The sequence below is a fragment of the Macaca nemestrina genome, chromosome 9 (assembly GCF_043159975.1).
Source record: "Macaca nemestrina isolate mMacNem1 chromosome 9, mMacNem.hap1, whole genome shotgun sequence".
NCBI lineage: Eukaryota > Metazoa > Chordata > Mammalia > Primates > Cercopithecidae > Macaca > Macaca nemestrina.
The window spans coordinates 1285615-1310848 of record NC_092133.1 but is presented as its reverse complement, the minus strand read 5'-3'; the positions used below and the strand labels follow the sequence as shown (position 1 = coordinate 1310848).

General features: G+C 61.6%; 1 protein-coding gene across 3 annotated transcripts; it reads left to right on the top strand.

Moving 5' to 3' along the window:
• Positions 1-760: 760 nt before the first annotated feature.
• Positions 761-24666, top strand: LOC105471011 (PWWP domain containing 2B). 3 transcript variants are annotated; one of them, XM_011723382.3, is made up of 3 exons: positions 761-944; positions 8417-10080; positions 13461-23851. In XM_011723382.3, exons 1-2 carry the CDS (start codon positions 820-822, stop codon positions 10062-10064), a joined length of 1773 nt encoding a protein of 590 aa, XP_011721684.2. In that variant the 5' UTR covers positions 761-819; the 3' UTR covers positions 10065-10080; positions 13461-23851. The 3 variants fall into 3 exon arrangements, with proteins under 3 accessions (XP_011721684.2, XP_011721676.2, XP_011721690.2); XM_011723374.2 differs by lacking the exon at positions 13461-23851 and adding an exon at positions 23858-24666 and having other exon boundaries at positions 762-944; XM_011723388.3 differs by lacking the exon at positions 13461-23851 and adding an exon at positions 23858-24666 and having other exon boundaries at positions 796-891.
• The last annotated feature ends 568 nt before the right edge of the window (positions 24667-25234 follow it).

Sequence of the window (25234 nt, the reverse complement as noted above, 5' to 3'; positions counted from 1 at the left end):
GGCCCTTGGGCCCGGGAACCTCCCGACGGAGTTAACCCCACGGGTCCCGGTGTCGGCGACCCCCAGGCGCGCAGGGTGACCCTGAGCCGGGTGCGCGCCCGCTTGTCGCCCGAGAGGCGCCGAGCCCAGTGGGGCGACCCAGTGTCCCGTCCCCCACGCGGCGAGGGCGACATTAGGCCGCTGCCCCCGGGCGCCTCGCGTCTCCTCCGCCCGCCCCGGCTTCCTGCGCGCGCCGCCCGGGACTTCCTCGCCGCAGTGCCCGGGGCCACCAGAAGCCCTGCGCGGGGCGCTGCCGGGGCACGCGGGCAGCCGAACCCAGGCGGGGGGATCGGGACACCGGGGAGGGAGGGAGGGAGAGCGCAGGGCCGGGTCCGGAGGGAGGCGGGGGCCCGGGACCGGCCCCAGGCAGGGAGTTGGGGGATGGAGTCCCGGGGCTCCGGCCAGGGCGGGTGTTCCCCCCGCCGCCCCCGGGCTCGTGGCTCTCGGGTCCTCCCGAGTCGGAGGACACTCCTGGCCAGCGTGGGCCGCGAGCCCGGGCGCAGCCCCTCTCCACCCCCGGGGTCCGCAGCGGCGCGTCCCGCCGAGCTCTGCGGGCGGGCGCGGCTTCTCCCCGTACGCGGCGGCGGCGGCGGCGGGCGGGGTGCCCGGGAGCAGAGCCCGCGGCCGCGCGCCCCCGGCCCGGCACGGCGGTGGCGGCCGCCCCAGCGGAGCTTTGTGACGTCAGGCGGCCGCGGGGCGGCGTCACGCGCGGGGCTGACCCGGCGGCGGCGGCGGCGGCGGCGGCGGCGGGGCGGGGGCGGCCTGGGACGCGGCGGGAGCATGGAGCCGCGCGCCGGCTGCCGGCTGCCCGTGCGGGTGGAGCAGGTCGTCAACGGCGCGCTGGTGGTCACGGTGAGCTGCGGCGAGCGGAGCTTCGCGGGGATCCTGCTGGACTGCACGAAAAAGTGAGCGGGGGCGCGGGCCGGGACACCCCTGGGGTCCCCCCCGACACCTCCCTCCGCCCGGAGACCCGGGACCCGCCTCCGGGGTGGGGGTGGCGCGACCCTGGCGCCAGCTTTCGGTTTCTGCCGAGCCCAGGTTTCGGGGCGCGCGAGTGCGGCCGCCACTCGGGGGGCGAAAGTGGTTCTCAAAGTCGTCGCGACTTTTCGCGGCGGGCGCTGGGCCGGGCTGGGGCGGGGGGCGCGGGACCGGGGTCCCGGAACTCCACACATCTGCCATAATTAACGCACTTTTCTTTGTTCAGACCCACTGTTGAATTCAGCTGTTGGCAGAATTGTCGTTAAAACGGGGGAGGGTCAGATGCCCCGTGGCCTTGCCCTGGCAATTACTCACAGGTGGGGGTGCCCTGTCGAAGGCCATGGGCCCCTGGCTGCTGGGAGTGACTCCGCGGCTGAGGTTTGGATTCAGGGAGAGCAGTTGCGCCCAGCTGTGCGTTTTAAGAACAGTTTCAGGCCAGGGAGCCCTGAGTCATGGGGACGTAAAGAGGTACAAGCTGTGGGAGCCATGGGTACATTCCCTGGGAGCCCTGGCTTCCTGGGTGGGGGGCGCAGGGCAGGGCGGGGCGGCTCCCCCGAGCGACACCTGTGCACCGGCTGCAGGGACCCATGCAGTGCAGATGAGCCTCCTGGACACCGTGTCACATGGCAGGGAGCTGTCGCTGCCAGATCAATGATTAGGCACGAATCAGGCTGTGGCCTCGCTGCGCTCCTGCTTTCTTTTGAAACTGGGAGCAGGAAAAGGCTCCTCTTGTAAAGGCCCAACTTTTTCCATCAGTGGAGCCCAGATTTTTGCCCAGCGACATGAATTAGCAGAGAGGACCGTGTTCCTTCCACAATTATTTCGCAGACGTTATCTCTTCATTAGCTGTACCAGAAGCCATGTATCCACAAGTCATGTGATTTAACATATGGCTCCCGTGTGGCTGTTGCCCGCTCCGTGTGGGCTACCGCTGGGAGTGCACGGGCAGGACAGAGCGACACTCGGGCTGCACAATCGCCTCTTGGGAGCTGCCATCCCCTCCACCGTCAGCCTCAGCTTCCTCCGGCAGGCAGGGCTGGGCTTGGTCCTGGTCCGAAGGGCCGCACCCTTGCCAAACCTGCACCACCTTGTCTGGCCTTTCCTCCCTGGAGAGGGGCACGAGCAGCAGCAGGTCGCCCCATTTCCTGGGCTCCTTGACTCAGGACAAGGGAGGCTGAGAATATCTGCAGTGGCCTTGGGCTCTCTTCCCTGAGGCCCATGGCTAACCTGGTTTGCAAATCTACACCACCACCTGCCCTTCCTGGAAAAAACCAGGCCCGATGGGACCCCCGGCATGGGAACTGGCAGCTGTAGGATGCAAGGGTGTCAACCCTGCCTGCCACGTTCAGCTGTAACCAGAGCCGCCCACGGAGCCGGGAGCTGGGCCTCTGCGGGCACAGCCACTTAGCAGCCGCCCTTGCTGCCTTGGGCTGGCCCCCTTGTCCTTGTGGGGAATCTGAAGGCAGAGCAGGTCCCCCGACCCTCAGTCCTGAGGCTGTCCTGGAAGGACTGCTGCTCCCTCCCTCGGTGTCCCTGTGCCTGAGTTTTTCCGGCTGTTCTCCTCTCCAGGACCCTCAGTCCTGAGGCTGTCCTGGAAGGACCCCTGCCCCCTCCCTTGTCTCCCCTGTGCCTGAGTCTCCGGCCGGTTCTCTGCCTTGTATTCTGAGTCTCAGAGCTCCTGTTTCCAGCCCTGCCTCGGACCGCAGGGTGCTGACCTGCCTTCCCCAGGTGACGGTTTCTTGTCAGGGTGTGGTGCCCGCCCTTATCCCTCACGTGTGACAGTGGAGGCCCAGTCCCCAAGTGTGGGTGCTGACTCGCAGGGAAGAGCTGCTGGGAGCCCTGTGACAGGTGTCCGCCCACCTCAGGGAACCTGTGGGTCCCAGCGCAACCGGCGTTGTGCAGATTCTGTTGAGCGCAGGAGGCGGGCAGCCAGGCACCTGTTCAGAGCAATCCCACGGGAATGGCGGCCCCCCTCACACAGGCACCAGGATGCAGGGCTGAGGTGGGCTCAGCAGCCAGCGTTCATTGTTGGCCGGTTTGGGAGATGGCATTATCTCCCTTGTTTGCAAAGCAGAGGGGAGAGGGGCTTGGCAGGCGAGTGGAATTGCCTGGCCTGTGCCGGAAGGCCGTGTGATCTGAAGCGAGATTCTCTTGAGTGTCAGCCTGCGTGTACATCCGGGTGAGTTCACTGCACACCTACTGTGTGCCAGGAAGTGGGCTGAGCCCAGAGCAGGCGGCTTCCAGTGATCTTCCCCGCGTCTGGGCCAATGTGGTGATTCCTTCCAGAGCACTGATGACGCAAGCCTTGCCCTGACCTGCGCTGTTTTGTGGGTGATTTAGGGCTATACTTCCAGTTGAGGATCTTGGGTGGGGTGGCCCTGGCTGAGGGGTGGCTGAGGACAGATGAGGCTCCAAGAGTGGAAAGGCTGGCCTGCCCCACCAGGGCCTCCTGGCTCAATCCCTCAGCTGGTATTTATCGGCCTCCCCCAGTTGTGGGTTGCCTATGGTTCCAGACACAGACTGCTGGAAAGGTCAGGGGACTGTCCTCTGTGAGCCACACCCTAGCTCAGACACCCTAGCTCACACTGAGAACCCCAGACACTGCCTGTCCCGGCAGAAGGGCACCCTGAGCTCTGTCCTGGGCTCACCTGTCCAGGTGGAGGCTCCACTGTTGGGGGCCGCTCTTGGGATGATTCACTCAACAACCCAGCGGGAGCACCGGGCCAGGGCTGCAGTGGTGACAGGATGTGCCCTCTGCCCTTGGGAGTGAGAGGGACGCAGGCCTAGTGCATTGAAGGCCAGGGCACCGGGAGGCCAGGCTAGCATGGCTGGTGTTAGGAGCGTCTCAAGGGGGTGGCATCTGAGTGAGTGGGTAAGGGGGGTGTGGGTTGGGGACCTGGCCTTGTGCTACTTGGGGAGCCCCACAGGGCTTAGAGAGGGACCATGCTGATGGCTCATAAACCCTTGAGTCCAGGACACCCGGGCCGGCTGTGGCCACCTGGCCCCACCTGCTCTCCCTTGGAGATCTTGGGGCAAGTGCCCACAGGGTGAGGCAGGCTCCCCTTGTGGGGCCTTGGAGGAGGTGCTCCCCGGGTGTCTAGCCTGTGGCTTCTCCTGCCAGCCTGCTTTCCCTAATCCCGGAGAGAGGTGGCCCCAGGAGGCCCCACTGTGCCCTGCAGGCCTGACCCGCCCACCCTGTTTCCCGCATGCTGTCCTGCTGTGGGTGTCTGCAGGGCTGTGGGGAGACTGCAGACGGTTTCTAGACTGACACTGGAGCACAGCCGAGGTCTTGGGTGCCAAACTCAGGTTGTCCTGGGCTGCGCTGAGGCTGCCTGTTCCTGTTCCAGGAGCCACATTTTCCTTACCTCTTTAGGCCACAATAGGGTGGCCTTTCCTCATCAGAAAGCAAGGAAGGAAGGTCCAGGGCGAATGTGGGCCCTGGAGGGCAGACAGGAGGCTGCCATGTGGGCATCTGCCATCTCGTGGCCCTGGTCTGTAGAATGGGGAAGCCGTGGGGAGGCACTGCCGGTGAGTGCAGGGGGCTTGGGCAGGCAGCCAGGGCTGTGCTCCTCCCGGCCATGGCCCCGGGCAGACTTCAGGCCTGGGCCTTTCTGGGAGTTTGGCTGAGCCTGACATCCAGGTGAGGCCCCAGGGCCGCCATGGCCGAGTTAAGGCTCAGCCACTTGTGTCTGGCTGAGGACCTCAGGCCTGGTCTCCAGGGCCCCCATGTCCTTGCCGGGGCGCTGCTGTGCCATTAGGAATGGCACTGTGGTACTTTTTGCTTTAGGGTCTGGTCCGTTCTGCAATTAGAGACTCCTGGGCATCTCACCCCTGCCTCAGTTTCCCCAGCCCTTTCTCAAAGCAATGGTTATTTGTTCCGTCCCTGAGCTCGCAAAGATGCTGCGTGAGGCTTACTTCACGGGGCCCCTCACATGTCCTCTTCCCCACAGGCAGGGCCCAACTGGTGGCTCTAAAAGGGCAGCCTGGACCCAGCAGAGTCATCTGGCTCCAGGGCCACCCCATCTTCCCACCTGCCAAGGCTCAGTGTTACCTGTGGGGCACAGCCAGGCCAGCGGGGCCCTGTCCCTAGGGGTGGGTGTGTGGGGAACCTCTCTGGACCTGTGCACTTCCAGAAGGACCACTCTTCACATCCCAGGGTCCAGGATAAGCCACTGAGGTTCTTCCTGTGCCAGCACCATCCTCATGTCTGGAGGCAGCAGACCCCAGCCGGCACCCACCCACTCAACCTGGAGGCACATTCCCTGGTCTCACCGGCCTCGCCGACCACTCTGAAATGGGAAGACTGATCTATATCTCATGGGGTTGCTCAAGCAGGGCAGGAGCCGAGGTCCCAGCAGCCCGGGGGCCCTGTTGTTAGCTTTGCAAGATCCCAGGGGCTGGGTTCCCCCATCCATTCCAGCCTGGGGAGTGAGCTGTTCCCACTCTGTTTACCCACCAGTGCGTTGGGGTGTGGCCTGGGCAGGGCGGCAGCTCCAGGAAGGAAGTACGGCTGCCTGACGTGCCAGGGTCACCGGCCATTTCTGCAGGGCTGGCTTGTCCGGTCCCTGGGCACTGGTGCAGGTGTGACTCAGGGTCCCAAAGGGGATGGCAAAGCGCAGGCTGCTCCCCACCTGTTTGATCTGCCTGGGGGGGACTAACCCCTGCACTGTGGCTAAAGATCCTGGGGCAAGGGGTGGGGCTGGCTCCGTTTGTGGGGCCCTCCTCAGGCTCCTGGCACCTTCAGCCCAGTCCACAACCCCATGTGATCAGGGTGCCATGTTCCCCAGCCCTAGCAGGGTTGCCCCCTCCCTCTGACTGTCGTAGCCACTGTCCTCTGGAAGGGATACTTCTGCTCCTTGGGGGGCCTTCTCTTTGCAATATCCCCTCATTTGCCCTCATTTGAGGCCCTTTCATGGGGTGCAGTGGGTCCTATGGAGGGATTCCTGGCTCCCCCAACAGCAAGGGGCCGTAAGCACGCTGACCCAGAACCTCAGGGTGCCTGCATGTCGCAGCGGGCGTGTGCACCAGTGTGAGGAGTGTGCACGCACAGGGACGTGCTTGTGTGTGAGCACACGAGGTTGGTGCCCGGCGGGCGCGTGCACCAGTGTGAGGAGTGTGCACGCACAGGGACGTGCTTGTGTGTGAGCACACGAGGTTGGTGCCCGGCGGGCACGTGCACCAGTGTGAGGAGTGTGCACGCACAGGGACGTGCTTGTGTGTGAGCACACGAGGTTGGTGCCCGGCGGGCGCGTGCACCAGTGTGAGGAGTGTGCACGCACAGGGACGTGCTTGTGTGTGAGCACACGAGGTTGGTTCTCAGAATGCTCAGCTTGTGTTCAATGCTCACAAGGTGCTCATGGAAGATGACGAACCAGCTGATGATTTGGGTTGTGGAGGCCAGTCCTGGCTATGAGACCAGGGGACTTGGAGACCCCAGCCTGGAACCCTGGGGTGGGGGTCGGATTTGGGCAAAGGCGCAGCTTCTACAGCTTAACTCCGGCAAACCTTTTCTGTAAGTGAAAGTCGCTGGCTCGGGTGGCCCCACTATGGCCTGGCTCACAGACAGTGTATAAAGGAGCCTGGGGGCTGTGCTGTGTGCTGGTAAAACCTTCACAAACGCTGGAGTGGCCAGGTGTGGCCCGCTGGCCCCGGGTGCATGGGGTCTGTGCTCCTCGGTCCTGGCACCAGCACTTGGCTGGGGCTGGTGAGGGTGCCGCCCGGGACTGGCCTCAGTGCATCATGCCCTTAGGCCCGTGTGCCTGACTCTCCTTTCCCGAGGAAGTCTCAGCCCATCAGAGTTGGAGACAGCCTGCTTCCCATGGCTGCTGCGGGGCTCAGTGAGACCCTGTGCATAGGGGGCCTGGCCGGCACTCCGGAGATGCTCCTGCTGTCGCTAGCCCATGGCTGCAGGCACCACAGCGGTGCTGGGCCGGAGAAGAATGGGGCAGGTGGGGCTCACTGTGACCACCCCCACCCACCACAGAGCAGAATCCCCCACCCCGTGTTCATCCCCTCACAGGCCCAAAGGCCACTGCTGCGCCCTCCCAGCGAGTCGCAGTGCTGTCTTGCTTTTCTGTCTCTTTTTCTCCATCTCTCTCTCTTTCTCTGGCTTAGCTAGAGCAGTCCTGAAAATTGCATCCCATTTGTTACAAGTTACACGTGTTCACTGTGGAAACACGAGGACTCCGTGGCCCTGTCTTCCGTGGTTTGTGGTAACACCAGCACTCCCAGAACTGGTTTCCTGACACGCTCACAGCGGCTTCTCGGGCGGGATGAGGCTCGGGGACATGGTTGCACTGGGCCTCGAGAATGATGGGGCAGCCAGGTGTCTGCGCAGCGAGGTGGCCTGCACTCTAGGACGGGAGCTGCCACTGGCTTCTGATGACAAATCCCCCAAAGCCACACACAGTGCTGGGTGCTGCCCGTTAAGTGCAGGCTGTCTGGCCCATCGAGTCCCAGGATGAGAAGGTCTTTACCTGGGATTGGTGTCCTGGCTGTGGCAGCCGCAGGGCCTTAACGGTGGCTCCCCCAGCAGTGGCTGCTCCTGCCCCTTGTGCCCCTTCCCGCCTCTTGTGCCCCTTCTCGCCGCTTGTGCCCCTTCTCGCCCCTTGTGCCCCTTCCCCCCCTTGTGCCCCTTCCCGCCCCTTGTGCCCCTTCCCGCCCCTTGTGCCCCTTCCCGCCCTTGTGCCCCTTCCCCGCTTTGTGCCCCTTTCACCCCCATGCCCCTTCCCCCCCATTGTGCCCCTTCCCCCCCCTTGTGCCCCTTCTGCAGATCGTGTGGCCCAGTGGGGGAGGGCCTGAGGGTGCCAGGCGGGCAGGGAGGGCCTTCCAGGTTGTGTGGGCAGATGGGGATAAGGTCTCTCGGGGTCACTGAAAGCATCTGGGCCACCTCCAGAGGTCTCAGCCCTGGGCCACATGCAGCCCCACCCCAGGCACACGTCATGTACCTGGAACCCTGCTCCTGCAGGACGGCATTCTCCAGGGGCTTGCGTTGGGGGGGTGAAGGGTTACCTGGCCCTAGGGGGTCTTCCCTGAGTCCCCCAGCCCCTCAGAGAGGAGAGGAGGGAACGGCTGAGCCTGTGAGCAAGGGGCCTGAGTTTTGGGGCCCAGGGCCAAGGGCCACATGTCCCCGGGGGCCATAGACTGAGATTCGGAGCCTCTGTGCCTCTCTCAGGCCAGGGAAGCAGCTGACCTCCAGGTCACATGCTGCGTGGCTTTGGAAGGCTCATGCCTTGCCCTGATGTGTCCAACCCAGGGTGTACATAGCGGGCGTGGGCTCAGGGCATGGCTCGCTGCCCGGACCTGCTGGAGCATTCATGGGTTGGGGGCCTTGGCTCTGGGTGCAGGTGGTGGGTGTGCCAGCGTCCCTTCTCACTGTGGTTTCTCTCTCCATTGCCAGGTCTGGCCTCTTTGGCCTGCCCCCGTCGGCTCTGCTGCCCCAGGTCGACGACCCCCCCGCCAACAACAGCCATGGCCGGGTCCCCGAAGAGGGGGATGCAGAGGTGATGCAGCTGGGGCCTGGCTCCCCACCTCCTCCCCACGGGGTTCAGCCCCCTGAGACCACCGGTCCCGAGCCACCCCCGCCCCTCGTGCCACCGCTGCCCGCCGGAAGCCTGCCCCCGTACCCGCCATACTTCGAAGGCGCCCCCTTCCCTCACCCGCTGTGGCTCCGGGACACGTACAAGCTGTGGGTGCCCCAGCCGCCACCCAGGACCATCAAGCGCACCCGGCGGCGTCTGTCCCGCAACCGCGACCCGGGGCGCCTCATTCTCAGCACCATCCGCCTGCGGCCGCGCCAAGTGCTCTGTGAGAAGTGCAAGAGCACGCTGAGCCCCCCGGAGGCCAGCCCTGGACCCCCAGCCGCGCCCAGGGCCCGCAGGAGGCTGGGCAGTGGCCCGGACAGGGAGCTCCGCAAGCCGGAGGAGCCAGAGAACAGCGACCCCGTGGCTGGGGCCACGGCCAGGAGGAGCAAGCGGGAGAGGCGAGAGGAGGACAGGGCCCCGGCAGAGCAGGTCCCGCGGAGCCCGGTCATCAAGATCTCCTACAGCACGCCCCAGGGCAAGGGAGAGGTGGTCAAGATCCCCTCCCGCGTGCACGGCTCTCTGGAGCCCTTCCGTCCCCAGCAGGCCCCCCAGGACGACGGCAGCCAGGACCCTGAGGTGCTGGACAGAGAGTCCCGGGACCGGCCGTCCGGCGCACCCTCGGCCTCCATCCCCAAGCTGAAACTGACACGGCCTGTGCCGCCCAGCACGGACCTGCCGCCCCCCAAGATCCGCCTGAAGCCCCACCGCCTGGGGGACAGTGAGCACGAGCCCGTGTACAGGGCCGAGCTGGTGGAGGAGCTGAACGGGTACCCGCGGGCCAGCTCGCCTGCACCCTGTGCAGACGGCCCTGCCGGTGGGCCGGCGGACTTGTCTTCCGGAAGTTCGGGGGAGGACGATGACTTCAAGAGCTGTCCCCAGGGCGCACAGGGCGGTGAGGACTTGGCTTTTCTTGTCAGCTGCCCTGAGGGGAGAGCGGACTGTGCCAGCGAGTCGGCGTGCAGCAGCGACAGCCTCGACGAGGCCAGATCGTCCGGCTCGGAAGGGACACCGGCAGACACGGGCGACCTCTCGCCTGGCCACGGCGCGTCGGCACCCTCCGAGTCCAGAGAGGCTCGCCAAACCGTGCCGCCCCTGACGGTCAGGCTGCACACGCAAAGCGTGTCGGAGTGCATCACGGAGGATGGCAGGACTGTGGCCGTGGGGGACATCGTGTGGGGTAAGATCCATGGTTTTCCTTGGTGGCCGGCGCGTGTTCTTGACATCAGCCTCGGCCAGAAGGAGGACGGAGAGCCGTCTTGGCGAGAAGCGAAGGTCTCGTGGTTTGGTTCTCCGACTACGTCGTTCTTGTCTATTTCAAAACTCTCCCCTTTCTCTGAATTTTTCAAACTGAGATTTAACCGTAAGAAGAAGGGGATGTATCGGAAAGCTATAACCGAGGCTGCAAATGCTGCGCGACACGTGGCCCCGGAAATCAGGGAGCTCTTAACCCAGTTTGAAACGTAACTGGTTCCCTGACCAGGTGAGTGTGCCAGTGGCAGCCTCCTTCCCCCGGCAGGCCCAAGCTCACGCCTGTGTCCAGGCTGTGCCTCTGCTCTGAGCCCTGAGGCCCAGGGAGCCGCTGCCTGTGCCCCTCAGCTCCCTTGCTCGGGGCCCCAGCCGTCTGGAAAATGGTTGCCCTCACTGGTAATGTCATCTGCGCTTCTGATTCACACTAGAGGCGCACTGCAAGGAGGCCAGTCACCACCGGTGCTTGTTCAAAGCACAAAGCGAGTTTGTGTTTGGCAGCCATTTCTCAAAGGCCAGACGGGAGATTCTCATGCTCTCCTTAGTTGTTTGGAGTCAGGGATGTGGTTTGACTGGTCCTGGGGAGGGGAGAGCCCAGGCTGGGGCCCTGTCAGCAGGGAGCAAACTCTCACTGCTTTTCCCAAAGATCAGAGTGGGGGTCTCCCTCCTCCTGCACATGGATAGGCCATCCCAGGACATTAAAGGAGGGAGGGCGAGGTGAGCTTCCCACCCTCAGATGAAGCCCCCACCTCGACTCCCCAGACCGGCCCAGCCCTGCCCCCCACCACCCCCGAATCTCCCTCCTGGGTCAGTGCGCGCTCCATTGTCAGCAGGCTGTGTGCGTGGCCAGGCGCCCGGGACCCGGGACATGTTCCTGGGGACAGCGTCTCACTCTCGGCCTCTCCTAGGAGCACTTGGTAGAATCTCCAGCCAGGCCTTGTGTGGATTCCTGTACCTGGAGGGCACTACGCTGTGTGGAGGTGTGGGGTGTCATCTCGTGGGGCTGGGGGAGCCACCCATGCCCCTGCGGGTCACCATGTGGGGCATCTGGAGCCTGCCAAGGGGCTGTTTTCTGCCCTGAGCTTCTGAAGGCTCTCTCCCAGCTCCAGAGGCCTCCCAGCACCTCCTAGATGCCCTTCCTGTTTCCCCGGCAGGAGAGGCATGCCAGGGAGGAGTCCTCGCTGGGTGGGGCGGCTGGTGGTCCTCTGTGCTCTTCTTCCTGGCTCCATGGCCTAATTGCCCCCTGGATGCAGAGATTCCAGGACCGGGGGCTGTATGCAGAGGGCAGGGGCAGGGCTCCGCCTAGGCCTTGGTGACGTCTGGTGACCTTGTCTGCCCTGGCCACCTGCCTAGAGGCCTTAGAGTTTCCCAGGTGACAATCCTTGGGCCTTAGCCTTCGGTGGGGGTGGGGACTGGAGTGCCTGGGTGCCCCTCCACTGCTGCACCCTGCGTATTGGGGTTCTGGATGGAAGCAGTGATGAGAGACCACTGTGGTCAAGCCAGTGTCCCCAGGCTGCCCGGCTGCTCAGGCTCTGGCCTGGCCTCACCCGCTCCCTCCAGCCACCTGGCTACATCTGCCTTACTCTCCGGAGGCCAGGCACAAACGTGGCTGCTCCCCCGACCCCAGGAACCAGGCCCTTTTCTGATCAGTTCTGGGGCCTTGGGGCAGAGGTGGGGCAGGTGCTGTGTTGGGGAGTGGGTGTAGGTGCCGCCTCTCAGCTTGAGTCTGGGGAATGTCTAAAGCCAGGGCACCATCCTCTGAGGGGCAGGAGGAAGGTTGGAGGACTCCCGTCTGCTGTCCTGGGGGGCCCTCCCCGAGTTCTGGACTCAGGCATTTACAGGGCATGACGTCTCCCCATGCAGGACGTCCCCAAGTGAGGCCCGAGGCCTTGGCTGGCAGGGAGTGCCCAACCGGGAGGATGGGAGGACGCAGTCTTGCAGGCTCAGGGCCGGCTGTGTTTATCCGGAAGTAGAGGAGGAATCTCACCAGGCGGGTTTGCCTGCCTCCACGGGGGGCAGTGCCTGCGCCCGCTCGGGGCCTGCGCCAGGACCAGCCCCCTGCTCTGGGAGTGGGGGTGCCAGATCCTTTCAGTACCAAAGCACAGAGTGGTGCATGTCTGGTCGGGGTTTTGGTGTCTCACGGGGCCTGGGATCTCCTGCCCTCTGTGGGGTTGGTGGTCCCTGGGGGACACGTTTTGCTTTGAAGTGTCAGCAATGCACCTCTTGTCTGCTCCTTGTAGGGGAAATGCAGGGGTACCTGCCTTTCCTGGGAAGGGGGACCCGCCAACACCACCATGAAGGTACACCTCCCTGAGCAGAGGCTGAGTGAGGTGTGGGGCGCTGGTGGCCATGCCCAAGGGCGGGGCGGGAGGAGGAGGCTGGCATGGGGGCTGGAGCTCGGGCAGGGAGGCCTTCTGGGGAAGGTCGTCCTCCCAGTCCCCGCCCACTGGCCACCCTGGCCTGGCCCCAGCCGCTCCTGCAGCCACCCAAGGACGAGGATGGCTGGGCAGTGCCAGAAGCTTCCTGAGGTTTGTGGGTGTCTGCTGCCCGAGGCACTTGTCGGGGAGCAGTCACTGCAGGCACAGCGAGATCTGCTCCGTTGCAGGGACACTGAGCCCAGCATCTCCCCGTGAGAGGCCCCTCACTCTCTCTCAGCTGCGGGGCTGGCGGCTCGGCTGAGGGGTGGGCGGACGCCCCACAGACCACAGGGTGCCAGGGCACTGGGCCTGTGGCCAGTAGTGCCAAGAGGCGGCCTGGCTGGCACAAGGGACGGGCACATCGGCCTCAGCAGGGGCCGTGCCAGGACGTATGCCTGGCTGTGTGGCACACTTGGGCACCCCTCCGTGTGAGGTCCTGACCCAGGTTCGCCGAGGCTGGGCCGGCCTCCTGCGCAGGAATAGAGGCTGTTGGGCCTTGTCCTAGCCGGTCACCTGCTGTTGCAGTCTCAGTGAGCTGACACCTCTGAGCCTGAGCCTGTTAGTTCACCGATCTCAGGGTGACAACAGGACCCACCTCTGAGTGAGCAGCACTCCGCCCTGGTGGCCATGGCCGGCTCCGGGACCTATGAATGGCCTGTGGCCGCTGCCTTTGGAGGTGACCACTGTGCCTTCTCAGGCCGGCAGGAGATGCCGTTCCCTGGGACTTCTCCTACACCCACAGGGATCCCCTGGGGTTAGAGCTGAGGTCCGGGGCAGGGGCAGGTGGTGGAGACCAGGCTCTGGGGTGACTGTGCCTGGGAGCAGCCTCCTGCATCAGGTGCAGGCACTGGACCTGCAGAGTCAGGGGCCCAGCAGGAGCTGCCTGGCCAGGCTTGTCCTGCAGCTGGGAGTGGGGACCCAGAGAAGGCAATCTCGCCCACACCCCACCACTGCCTGGGCCCACCGAGCCTGAGAGGGGAAGGCAGCTCCTCCCCAGTGTGAGCCCCGGGGCCTTGGGCTGGGGTCCTGCCCCCGTCCAGGCTCAGGGTCTTCTCTCTGCTCCCCTGGTCTCTCCCTCACCACCCACCCACCCCTCTACTGAGGGCCAAGCACTCCGCTGGACCCAGGCTAGAAGCGGGGGCAGAATAGGGAGGGTTGTGAATCACCACTTCCCAAATTAGTGCATAATCACACACAGGAACTGCTGAGAAGGAAGGGAAGAGGGGCTTGAAGCAGAGCATCCAGCGAGAAACCTGGCCTGGACTGGGATCCGGGAAGGCTTCCTGGAGGAGGTGGCAGGAGCCAGGCTCTGAATGGTGAGCTAATCAGGAGCTGATGGGGCGAGGGTGGGGTGAGCGTTCTAGGCAGGAGGAGGGCAGGGCATGTTCCAGGGGTGCGGAGGTGGGCAGAGGCTGACTAAGGGCCTGGTGGGCGAAAGCACAGACTGTGGGTGCTGTTGGAGAATTACAGACAGAGGAGTGAGATGGTCTTCTTATTATTTTTCAGTTAAAAATAAAATGAAACTAAAAAAATCTGATAGCTTTACAAATAAATAAAAGAAATGACCTCCAGCTGTGAGGACAGGGAGAGTAGAGGGGACGGGGAAGGCTGGGCGGCGTGCAGGTGTCACTGCTGGAACTAGGGGAGCCACCGTCTGTGCCCTGATGGGGCCCCATCCTCAGGGGTGCCTCCAGTTCTCGGGAGGCGCCTGAGGCCTGGCTGGAGGCATCTCAGGAGAAAGCTCAGAGGCGGGTCAGGCAGGGGGCTGGGGCAGGGATCCATAGTCATTGGGGGGACCTGGGCCAGGACAATGCCCAGGGTCAGGAGGCTCCACAGACTGGCTGCTCGAGGCAGAGGCTTCGGAGTAGCAGAGGCGGGTGGAGATGGCAGGTGACTGGACGTGTGCAGAGGCGGGTGGAGATGGCAGGTGACTGGACGTGTGCGGGAGCAGGAAGGAGGGTGGTGGAGAGTAGGTGGCACTGGCCAGCCCTGTGGGGAGGACCTGAGGGGCTCGGGGCCTTGCCCGCCCTGCACCCCAGCACCACTACAGATGGGAGAGGGGTGTGCCCAGAGGGGCGGCGGGCTGCCTGGTGTTCTGGGAGCCGTGAGGGCCAATGGGGACACCTGGTTCTGGGAGCCATGAGGGCCGAAGGGACATCCGGTCCTGGGAGCTCTGAGGGCCAACAGGGGCACTTGGTCCTGCACAGGCACCTCCTGCTCTGCCCTGTCGTGGCCGGGGCAGGCCGTGCTCCGCTGACACGCAGGCTAGAAGCTGGGCACCTCCCGAAGTGGGGACTCAATGCTCTCCTGGTGTCCCGGCCTCTTGGGCAAGGGGGAGATTTCACAGGTTCCCAGACAGTGCAGACTGGACAGGTCCAGCCTACTGTGGCTCCAGGGGCCCAACACTTTCCCCTCCTGCTCTGGCAGGGGACTTGCGGGGACGTACCCAGCACAGCCTCCGTCAGCAGCTGGGAGCACGGGCTTCTGTGCTACTGAACGGTCCGTGTCCCCTGGGTCATCCTTGTCTTTTGTGAGTTTCCTGTAGCTGCTGTAACAAACCTCCATACACTGGGGCCCTGAGACCACAGGCGTTTATTCCCACACCTCTGGGGATCAGGATCTTGAGTCAAGGCATGCAAGGCTGTGCACCTTCAGCTCCGGACGAGGATCTCTCTTGCCTCTGCAACTTCTGGGGGTCCAGACGTCCCCCTTTCATGACCATGTCGCCCCAGGCTCTGCCTCCATGGGCACAAGGCCTCTGCCTCTTCAAAGTACCCTGGTGGCATCTGGGGACCCGTAGATAGGGCGGGAGGGGCTGCTCATCTCAAAACCCTCATTTAATCACATCGCAAACACCATGTCGCAGAAGGTGCTGTTCCCAGGCTCCCGGGACGAGGAGCCCCTGGTCTCATTCACTCCGCATCCCCAGTGCTATGTGTGTGGGCAGTGTGGGCACAGCCCAGGGTCCACCCCAGCCTCTCGTCCGACAGAAGGGAAGGCCCCAGGGAGCAGGGGTGGAGATGGGCTTCAGCCCAGGGGCCTGTGGGGCGAGGCAGGGGCCCGTTGCTCCAGAAAGGTCCGTGGTGCACAGGCCATGGGGGCAGCATGGGCCACTTCTGACCTTCAGCTTCATAATGTTGATTTCTCCTGGGAAATAAAGATAATAATCAGGAAGCTGCCTGGCACTGGAGTGCTGACTCGGCAGGAGCAGCTGCCGGGACTTGGAAGAGTGCGATGCTCGCTGGAGTCTCCGGGGCAGAAGCAGCAACGCCGCTGTCTCCAGGCTTTGGCTTTTCTGATTTATGTTTTCCTTTTAGAACAGCATCCTTGAGCTTCCTGCACAAGACTTGCTTTTCTGTTCCTCCAATTCTAAATAAAAACGCTCTTCTGCTTCCAAGGACGGGTTTCTCAGCTGACTTCCCTGCTGACTTCCCTGCTGACTTCCCACTTCCCTGCTGACTTCCCTGCTGACTTCCCACTTCCCTGCTGACTTCCCTGCTGACTTCCCTGTGTTGATTTCAGGGAATTCAGGTCCCACGTGAAGGCTGTAATTATTTTGTTCCAGAAGGAAACAGAGGCCTGTAATTCTGAGCCTGCTGCAGGGGCTCAGGCCCCACCCCGCCTCCTGGCTCCCAGCAGCCTTGCAGCCGGTCCCTGCCGCCTCCTCCTGGCCAGCAACTTGGGCATTCAGGCCGTGTTGGGGGGACAGGCGGGCAGGTGCCGGGGAGTTTGGAGTTGCTTCTCGGGGGGTCAGGTGCCTGGGACTTGGGGGACTTTCCCAGTGTCGGGGGATGCTGCTGGAGGCCCCTGCCCATCCGTGCCTTCAAAGCCAAGCATTGCACCCACCTCCGGTGAGATGCCCTGATGCCACGTGGACCTGTTGCCAGGCGTCTTAGTTGCTTCCTGGGTCTCACCTCCAGCTCCAAATCCTCGCCCCTGACCCCACCGGCCTTCGACACCTTGGACAGGGCATGTGCCCCGTGTCAGAGGATTGGGAGTGGAGGGGTGGGACTTCCTCCACGCCATGGAGCTCGTTGTCTCGTCAGAACCCCTTCGGAGGGGGCTTCGCCCGGCAGGAAGCTGTTCTCTCCTGGAGACCCTGGGGTTGGCTGTGGACTTGGGGTTGTCAGCCTAATCCGTTCAGGTTCACCCGGGTTTTTACCCTGGGGCTCCGCCCACCGTTGGTGATCACTTTAAGATTTGCTCTTTCCTGAGGGATTATGAGGTGCTGGCCCTGGTCTTCATTTACTCACTGGAATTCTTGCAAAAAAACCTCTTTCCTTACCAGCTTTTAGTGGCACTGCACCAAGACTTGCGGCCACCCCCCGCTTGCAGAGTTCTTACGGAGGCCAGGGCAGATGCAGGGGCTGGTTCCCCAGCCCCTTCCAGCGAGGTTGAGGCGTCCCTCCTGAGCGTGCGTCTCATAAAAGCGCACGTGCTTGCTGACATACCCAGTCAGGTTCGATCCATCCAAGCGCTATTCTGTCCGTGCTCAGACGGTGCCATCTTGGGTCAGCTGACAGAGGCCAGCGTCCGTGTCCTGTGGTGACCACAGCAGCCTGCTGGCGGCTTTGCCCCCGCCGTGCCACGTCATCTGGGCTCACTCTGTGCATTTTCTGGCTCAGGCCTGAGGCAGCCACGTTCCTGGGAGCCTGCTTCCTGCTGCCTGCTCCTGGGGCCGCTGCTGTTTCGAAACATTTGCAGTCGACACAGCTAGGATTCACTTTTGTGTCTGATGCCAGAAATCTTGACTCTTAATGTTAACATGATCAATTTTATAGATGTAAAGGTTAATATATGTATATCAACATTTAATATAGGTGTGTAAAATATTTAAGATATAACAATATAATGTCACATATTACTGAAAATAATATATATAGTACTATTATGATGCAGTATGATGGTTTAGGAAGAAAAGCACCCTGACACCACCCACCAAGGATGGTGCCCGCAGACATCCTGGTGGGTGGTGCGAGCAAATGCCTAAGCTCGCCCAGCCTGTCTTTTTGTCCCGGGGTCTGGCCCTTTGGGCTGTGTCACACCCCTCTCTCTGTGGCAAAGTCATGACCTCGGAACACACTTAGGCATCTTCGTTTCATTCACTTTCTATTTTTAGAGACTCCTCGTTTTTTAAAATCCGCTGTGATAGGATTCTGTGGGCACCTCCGCGGCCCCAGGTCTGCTCCCGTCCTGGTCTCCCCGGCCTTCCCGTGGCCACATCTGGGCAGGGCCCGGTCGTCCTTCCGGGCTTCCAGCCTAAGCGGGGCCCCACGCCGGCTGCTTCTCCCCGCCCCTCGCCTCCTTGTGATGTGCAGAGCTGTGGGATACACCCAACTCCCTCGGGGGACTCTGGCTGTCCCAGTCTTTTCTCCAACAAGCTGTGGGGAGGGTGTGAGCCTCCAGCTTTCTCACCATGGAGAAGGTGTGGCCCAGGCAGGGAGGTGCTGGTGTCCTTGGGGTCTCAGAGACAGTGGGGTGGGAGAGAGGTAGGTGAGCGCGAGACTCCAACCCCATGTCCAGGTGAGGGCTCTGCGGTCTCCCAGGCAGGTGGGGCTCCAAGGCCTCCAGGTTCCTGAAGACGCCTCATGTCCTCGAGGCCTCAGCAACGTGGAGCAGCTGAGCTCAGCTCCATGAGCGAGGGCCACGCCAGGAAGGTAGGAGAGATGTGAGGAGTGGCCAGTGCTGCTCCTGCCTTGGAGTCCGTGTCTCTGCGGCCGGGAGAGGGAAGGCCCTTGTGAAAGCCACTGCTGCTGTTCGGGACAAAGGGCCCATCCAGGCTGTTTCCTCCCAAGGCCCGTTACGCATTTTCCTAATGAGGATAGTGGCTGATGGATGTTTACTGACATTTCCAAAGGTTGTGCTGTTGTTGATGGAGAAGGACTTGGACAGTTTTAATGACCTCCCGGGGCTGTGTTTCTTTTCAGGGAAGCGTAGTTGCCTTTGATTTGAGCCTCTTTCAAATCCTAAAATGCTGCATTAGAAGGGGTGGACAGAGCAGGTTCCAGGCATGGCGGGGACCCCACTAGTGCCACAGCACCTGCTGTGGCCTCTGCGGATCCCCCAAACAGCCCTCCTCCTGACCCATCTTGCACACAGTCCCTGGTGACTCACTAGAAGTTTGGGAGGGACCCCCCGGGGGCAGGACGCATAGGTGGAGCCACTGCAATTCTAGGGTCGGCCTCCTCCTCCCTGTCAGCTGTGGAGCGGGTGGCTCAGGCTGCCTTATCACAGCTGCCTCTTCCTTCTGAGAAATGGAAAATGGTATTTGTAGGAATGCGTTTGTGTGACCGCTCTAATCCTGGCGAACATTTCTCACAGGGAACTGTTCAGCTTCCCGTACGGAATCTGTGGGGTCGGAGGAAGTTATTCCAGGACTGAGAAAGTGAAGCGTCATGGTTTGGAGGCGCTGATGCCTGGTTCTGTTTAGGAGTCACTGTTGGTGCCCCTGGCAGGTCTCAGCTGGTATTGGGCTGGGGACCGTGTCCGTGGGGCCTCTGAGAGCCTCCTGGGCTCTGTGGGACTGTGAGGCACGTGCACTTTGACCGACTGCGTGGATGCTGCTTGCACCCCAGGCCCTCTTCCAGGGACAGGACCCTCTCCTGCCACCCTCGCCGGCTCGTGGCATCTCAGTGGTCAGCGGCCTCTCTGTGGATTTAGTCCATCTTCTGCTTTTCACTCATCTCTCGGATCCTGAAGCATCAGAGTCCTCCACTTCTGTGGGATCCTGGCTTTTTGCTTGTTCTTGCTTAGCATGACCACAGATGCACACGCACATGCACGCACACACATGAACACACATGCACACACGAACACACATGCACACACATGATCGTGCACACACATGCACATGCATGCACACACACGCACATGCATGCACATGCATGAATGCACACACATGCCCATGCATACTCATGAACACACACATGCATGGACACGCACGCACATGCACACCCATGAACACGTGCCCACACCCCTGTAGTCGCACATCTGCACCTGCTCATGCTTGTGGATTCCTGTACATGGACGCATGTGCACTCCTGTACCTACACACCTGCACACACACAGCTTGAACAGACGTCCCTGCTGCGAGTGCCAGAGTGCACAGTGCTGTCCTGGGCCCTGGGACGGTACTGCCCGCCAGGTCTCCATTGCTTCATCTTGGGGTGGGGTAGTAGGTTGAATCATGTCCCCCAAACGACACGTTCAGGTCCACCCTAGTCCCTGTGAATGGGACCTTATTTGGAAATAGGGTCACTGCAGGTGGAATGAAGTTAAGATGAGGTCGTACTGGATCAGGGTGGGTCCTAAATCCAATGATTGGTGCCTGCATGAGAAGAGGGAAATTTGGGCGCAAAGACTTGGAGACACACGGAGAAGACCTTGTGGAGACAGGCAGAGCTCACAGGGGTGCATTCGTGAGCCCGGGAAAGCCAGGAGCTTCTGAAAGCAGGGAAGGACCTGCTGTGGGCAGGTCCCTCCAGCGACCTCTCAGCGGGGCTGGGATGGGGGCACGTCCCTCCTGCCCTGCTGTGGTCAGGCAGGGCCCATGGGGCACCCCCTTCCTGGCAGGAGGAGCGGCAGGGCTGGCATCGTCCCCTGCGCCCTGGGCTCTGCAGGCTCCACTCCTTTCCCTGTCCCCTCCCTCTCTGCCTGTCGGCTGGTGGAGAACTGGGGCTGGCAGCCTCTGTCCCTCCGTTTGACTGGGCAGCCAGCTTTCCTGGGGTTGAAGGGTCTCCCAAGCCGGGGCCCTACAAGGTCTTTCTGGTGTGTGTTGTGGCAAGAGTCCAGTCCCTGCCACACACAGCAGCGTGGTGTGAGCCCTTCTGGAGACAGCAGAGAATGCATGATGTCTGTGACACTCCAGAGCTTCCCCCGACCCTGGGGGTGCTTCCTGGGACGGGGCCTGGGGCTGGGGCTGCTCTGGGCGAGGAGGTTGTGATGGAGCCCCCAGGGCAGCTAGGACACAAGAGGTCAGGAAATGGGGATCCTCCTGTGCACCCCAAAGTCAGGCTCCTGTATGGGGTCAGGTCACCTCCCCGAGCCTGGGATACCTGGTGGCGGCGGCCACCAAGCGAGGGACTGAGCCTGTTTGTGTGTGATGTGCTGCGATTGCAACCGGTGGCCTCTTCTGACCTTTGGGATGGTGACCCATGCAGACAGAGGCAGGGCACAGGCACCCCTTCCCGGCCACCGCCTGGCACCTCACCGCCGTGTGCTCCAAGGAACCGTAGCTCTGGGACGTCGATGTCACTGAGCTGAACTCAGCTGAGGGCAGCTGGGAGGAAATGTCCCGGGGTCTCCCTCATCCCTCCTGCCCTGGGGTCTTCTCTGGGCCTGGTGCAGCCTTGTGCTGGAAGGCCTGGGGAGGCAGATGTACCCCCCAGGCCAGGCTGGGCGTTGGCAGAGGATTCCTCGAGCCCCGCCCGCTGCCCCTGCACTGGCTCCCTAGAGGGAGGCACAGGGTGGGTCGTGGGCGTCTGCACACCCGAGCGGAGGGGCTGCCTGGGGGCCAGCGTGGGGAGAGCCGGGGCCTCCACTGCTCGGGGCTGTGTTGGTTCTCTCTGGAGACCCTCAGCCTCCTGTGCCCCCTCGGACGTGACTGGGAGATGGTCCAAAATGCAACTTCTCTTTAACTTGTGTTTGTGTCAGTCTTACTATATATGTTCAATTTTTAAAAGTAGAGTGGTCACATGCAGTATGTAATGACAAGAATTCACCTTCGTATTTCTAGACGATGTACTTCTGCTGCTTGATCCTTGAGTTCTCTAGACGTTAGTTACGGGCTTTTTCTATGGAAGATGGAAGAGGCTCTCTCCTGTTTGCCACACACACATCCACTCACCCACTCACTCTCGCTCACACATCCACTCACATTCACACACACACATCCACTCACACAACCACTCACACACACCTCTCACACACACACATCCACTCTCACACACACACACCCACTCCCACACATCCACTCTCACACACACACACATCCACTCCCACACATCCACTCACACACACACATCCACTCACACAACCACTCACACACACCTCTCACACACACACATCCACTCACACACACACACATCCACTCCCACACATCCACTCTCACACACACACACATCCACTCACCCACTCACTCTCGCTCACACATCCACTCACATTCACACACACACATCCACTCACCCACTCACTCTCGCTCACACATCCACTCACATTCACACACACACATCCACTCACACAACCACTCACACACACCTCTCACACACACACATCCACTCTCACACACACACACATCCACTCACTCTCACACACATATCCACTCTCACACACACATCCACTCACACACACACATCCACTCTCTCACACACACCCACTCTCATGCACACATCCACTCTCACACACACACATTCACATATTTACACACACATATCCACTCACACAACCACTCACACACCTCTCTCACACATCCACTCACACACACGCATACATCCACTCACACATTCACACACACATTTATACACACATATCCACTCACATCCACTCACACTCTCATACACACCCTCACACTATCACACACATCCACTCACACACACATCCACTCACACAGTCACACACACATCCACTCACACATCCACTGACACACACTCTTACATCCACTCACACACTCATATCCACTCACACACATCCACTCACACACTCACACCCACTCACAATCACACCCACTCATACTCACATCCACTCACACACACACATCCACTCACACATTCTCTTACATCCACTCACACACATCCACTCAGACACCCACTCACACAATCACACCCATCCACTCACACATTCACATATCCACTCACACACATCTACACACACCCACTCACACTATCACACCCATCCACTCACACACACATCCACTCACATGCACACATCCATTCACACACACTCATTTACTCTCACACACATATCCACACACATCCACTCACACTCTCATACACACCCTCTCACACTATCACACACATCCACTCACACACTCACATGTCTACTCTCACAGTCACACTCTCACACAGTCACACTCACATACATCCATTCACACACACACATCCACTCACTCTCACACACATCCACTCACACACACACATCCACTCACACACACATCCACTCACACAGTCACATTCACTCACACACTCTCACACACATCCACTCACACACTCTCATCCACTCACGCACACATCCACTCTTACACACACACATCCACTCACACTCTTACGTACACACACACATCCACTCACTCTCACACACATCCCCTCACAAACACATCTACTCTCACACACATCCACTCACACAATCACACACACACACATCCACTCACACACTCACAATGTTTGGTTAACTTAAGACTTGGTGTTTATATTAATGATTGTGGCCCATCCACGTAGAGGATTATAGACGCTGCCGGCCCTTTCTTCTCTGCAGCGTTGATCCCGGCTTGGTGCTTGGTCTTCACATTGTTTAGTGTTGTCACTCAGGAATGCCCAGCGTGAGGAGAAAGAAGCCCCTCTCACACTCACGCTCACACACACACACACTCTCACACTCTCACACAGCACACGCCTGCAGGTGCCCTCCAGGCCTCCCCACGTGCCGCTGGGCTTCCTCACAGCATGGTGGTCTCAGGGCACTTGCAGTTTCTCCCGTGGCAGCTCAGGGCTTCCACGAGTGCAGCACTGGAAGTGGCAGCGGCCTCTCGGTGGGGCTGGGACAGGGGCAGGTCCTTCCTGCCCTGCTGTGGTCAGGCAGGGCCCATGGGGCGCCTTCCTCCTGGCAGGAGGAGTGGCGGGGCTGGCAGGGTCCCGTGTGCCCTGGGCTCTGCAGGCTCCGCTCCCTTCCCCGTCCCTGCGCTCTCCACCCGCCAGCTGGTGGAGAACTGGGGCTGACAGTGTCTGGCCTTCTGTTTGTTGGATCTTGGGGGCTGCTTTCTTCAGGACCCAGGGTTGGCCCTGGGTTGTGGGGCTGAGGGGACCATCTGTCCCCGCCAGGTCTCTCTGCTGGAGGTGGCTGTCCGGGGCCTGCGTGGGCTCAGGTGGGGGGCGGTGGAAGCAGGGTTGACATCTGGGGCTCCACACAGATCTGGGAAAGGGTTTTCCCCTCAGGGTCTAGCCCTCCCTCCCCACCCTGGGACACCCCCAGGCTCAGGTGTCCACGGGCCCGTCAGTGCAAGACCAGGGTCCTCAGAGTTATGCATGGGGGTCCTTCCACACCATGAGCCTGGCACAGGCATGGCCATCAGCCCCCACCAAGAGGCCACAAGGCTCCAGGCTCGCTGGCTTCTCTATGGCCCTGCGTGTCGGGCCTGTGGACTGTGGGACTTCAGGGCGAGTCCTGTGGTCTGAGCCCCCAAGCATGGAAGACTCTGCATTCTCCCCAGCGTGGCCGGGCTGTGGCACTGAGGGAAGGAGGGCCGGTGGGAGCTGGGGGGTGCTGGGGGTTCCAGGTGAGCCTCAGACCCTCCGGGGCACCCTGGCCTGGTGCTCAGACCTTGAAGGGCTGGTTCCCCGTACTCGACCCTGAGTTAAACCTCTGCCTCTTTCTGCTTTCCCCAAGGTCACCGACGATGAGGGCGCACCTGCTGTCCTGGAGCTTCCGACCTGCGTTCAGGGGCCCGGAGCCTTCTGGCCGGCTGCGTGCGGAGCCTGCTGGGCATGGTGGTCGGCCTGGTGTGAGGCCCCCGGGGACCGGCAGTGTGTTCAGGGAAGGGATGGCCCTGAGCCCGGCGGCTCACCGAGTGTATTTCTTCCTGCCACTCAGCCTGTGGCTGCCCTGGCTCATGAGGCAGTCGGGACTCATGACTTGCTGGCTGCTGCTGCCTCACGTGCTGGGGTTACATGGAGGAACTGGGCCTGCCGCCCCGGCCTCGCCTGCTGCCTCGCCTGCTGGGGTCCCATGGAGGAACCAGGCCTGGTGCCCCGGCCTCGCCCAGCGGCTGGTGTGGGCAGCTGTGCCCGCCTCGCAGTGTCCTGGAGGCAGCCGTCTCACAGACTCAGCTTGGTCTCCCGCAGGCTTCAGAAAAACCTGAATTGCACGTGTGGGGTTCTTCCCCAGCCCTTGGGTGCGGAGTCTCTGTGCACTTGAGAGCTGAGGGACCTACCCACCATCTCCCGCTCCGAGTTCATCCCAGAGCGTGGGGCCCGCTGGGCACCCAGCACCCGGCCTGCAAGGCCACCTGTCTCCCAGATGCTGCTACGAGTGACCAGTACTGTGTGGAGGAGGCCAAGGACCGCCCCTGGGAAACCAGGCTTCAACAGTACAAGGAAAAGAAACTTGCTCTGTTTTGTAAGAGCGTGTTCCTTTTCCTCCTTTTTGTCACTTTAAAGACCAAAAAGAATAAAGAAAGAAAAGAAAAAAATTAATCTGCTCTTTCTTTGTTTAAATGTAAAAAAAAGAGAAACCTATGTCGTAGTTGTTAAAGTTGTAACCTGTGCGGCCATGGTTCACACTCATGCGTGTGTCCCCGTCGGGGCTGACGGGGGCCGAGTCCCCTGGGCACTGCTGTGCAGGGCCCATGTTGCACGGGTTGGGGTGATGCCCCCACCGGCTACATCTCGCTGCCTTCAGGAGGGGGAATGCCAGCCACCACCCTGAGCCCCAGGAGGGCTGTGGGCGGAGTCCCCGTCTCCAGACCTCCCTGCTGGCTTTCCAGCCGACGCTGGGATTTCCCGGAGAGGCGGTGCTCTGCACGCAGGAGCTTTGCTCGTTTCCTGGAGTGAAACTTCTCATCCCTTGTTTCTTGATTTGCTCTTTCAGAACCAAGGGACATCTCAGAGATGATGGTGGCTTTGCTTGTTCCTGGTTTTGCTAGAACATTCTGCGCTCTAAAGGCATCACCGCCCTCAGCAAGGATCGTCTGGGGGAGGGGGTTGGGGGAGGGCAGCACGCACCTGCAGGGTCCTCTCCTGGGCACAGGAGGGAACAACCCTCATG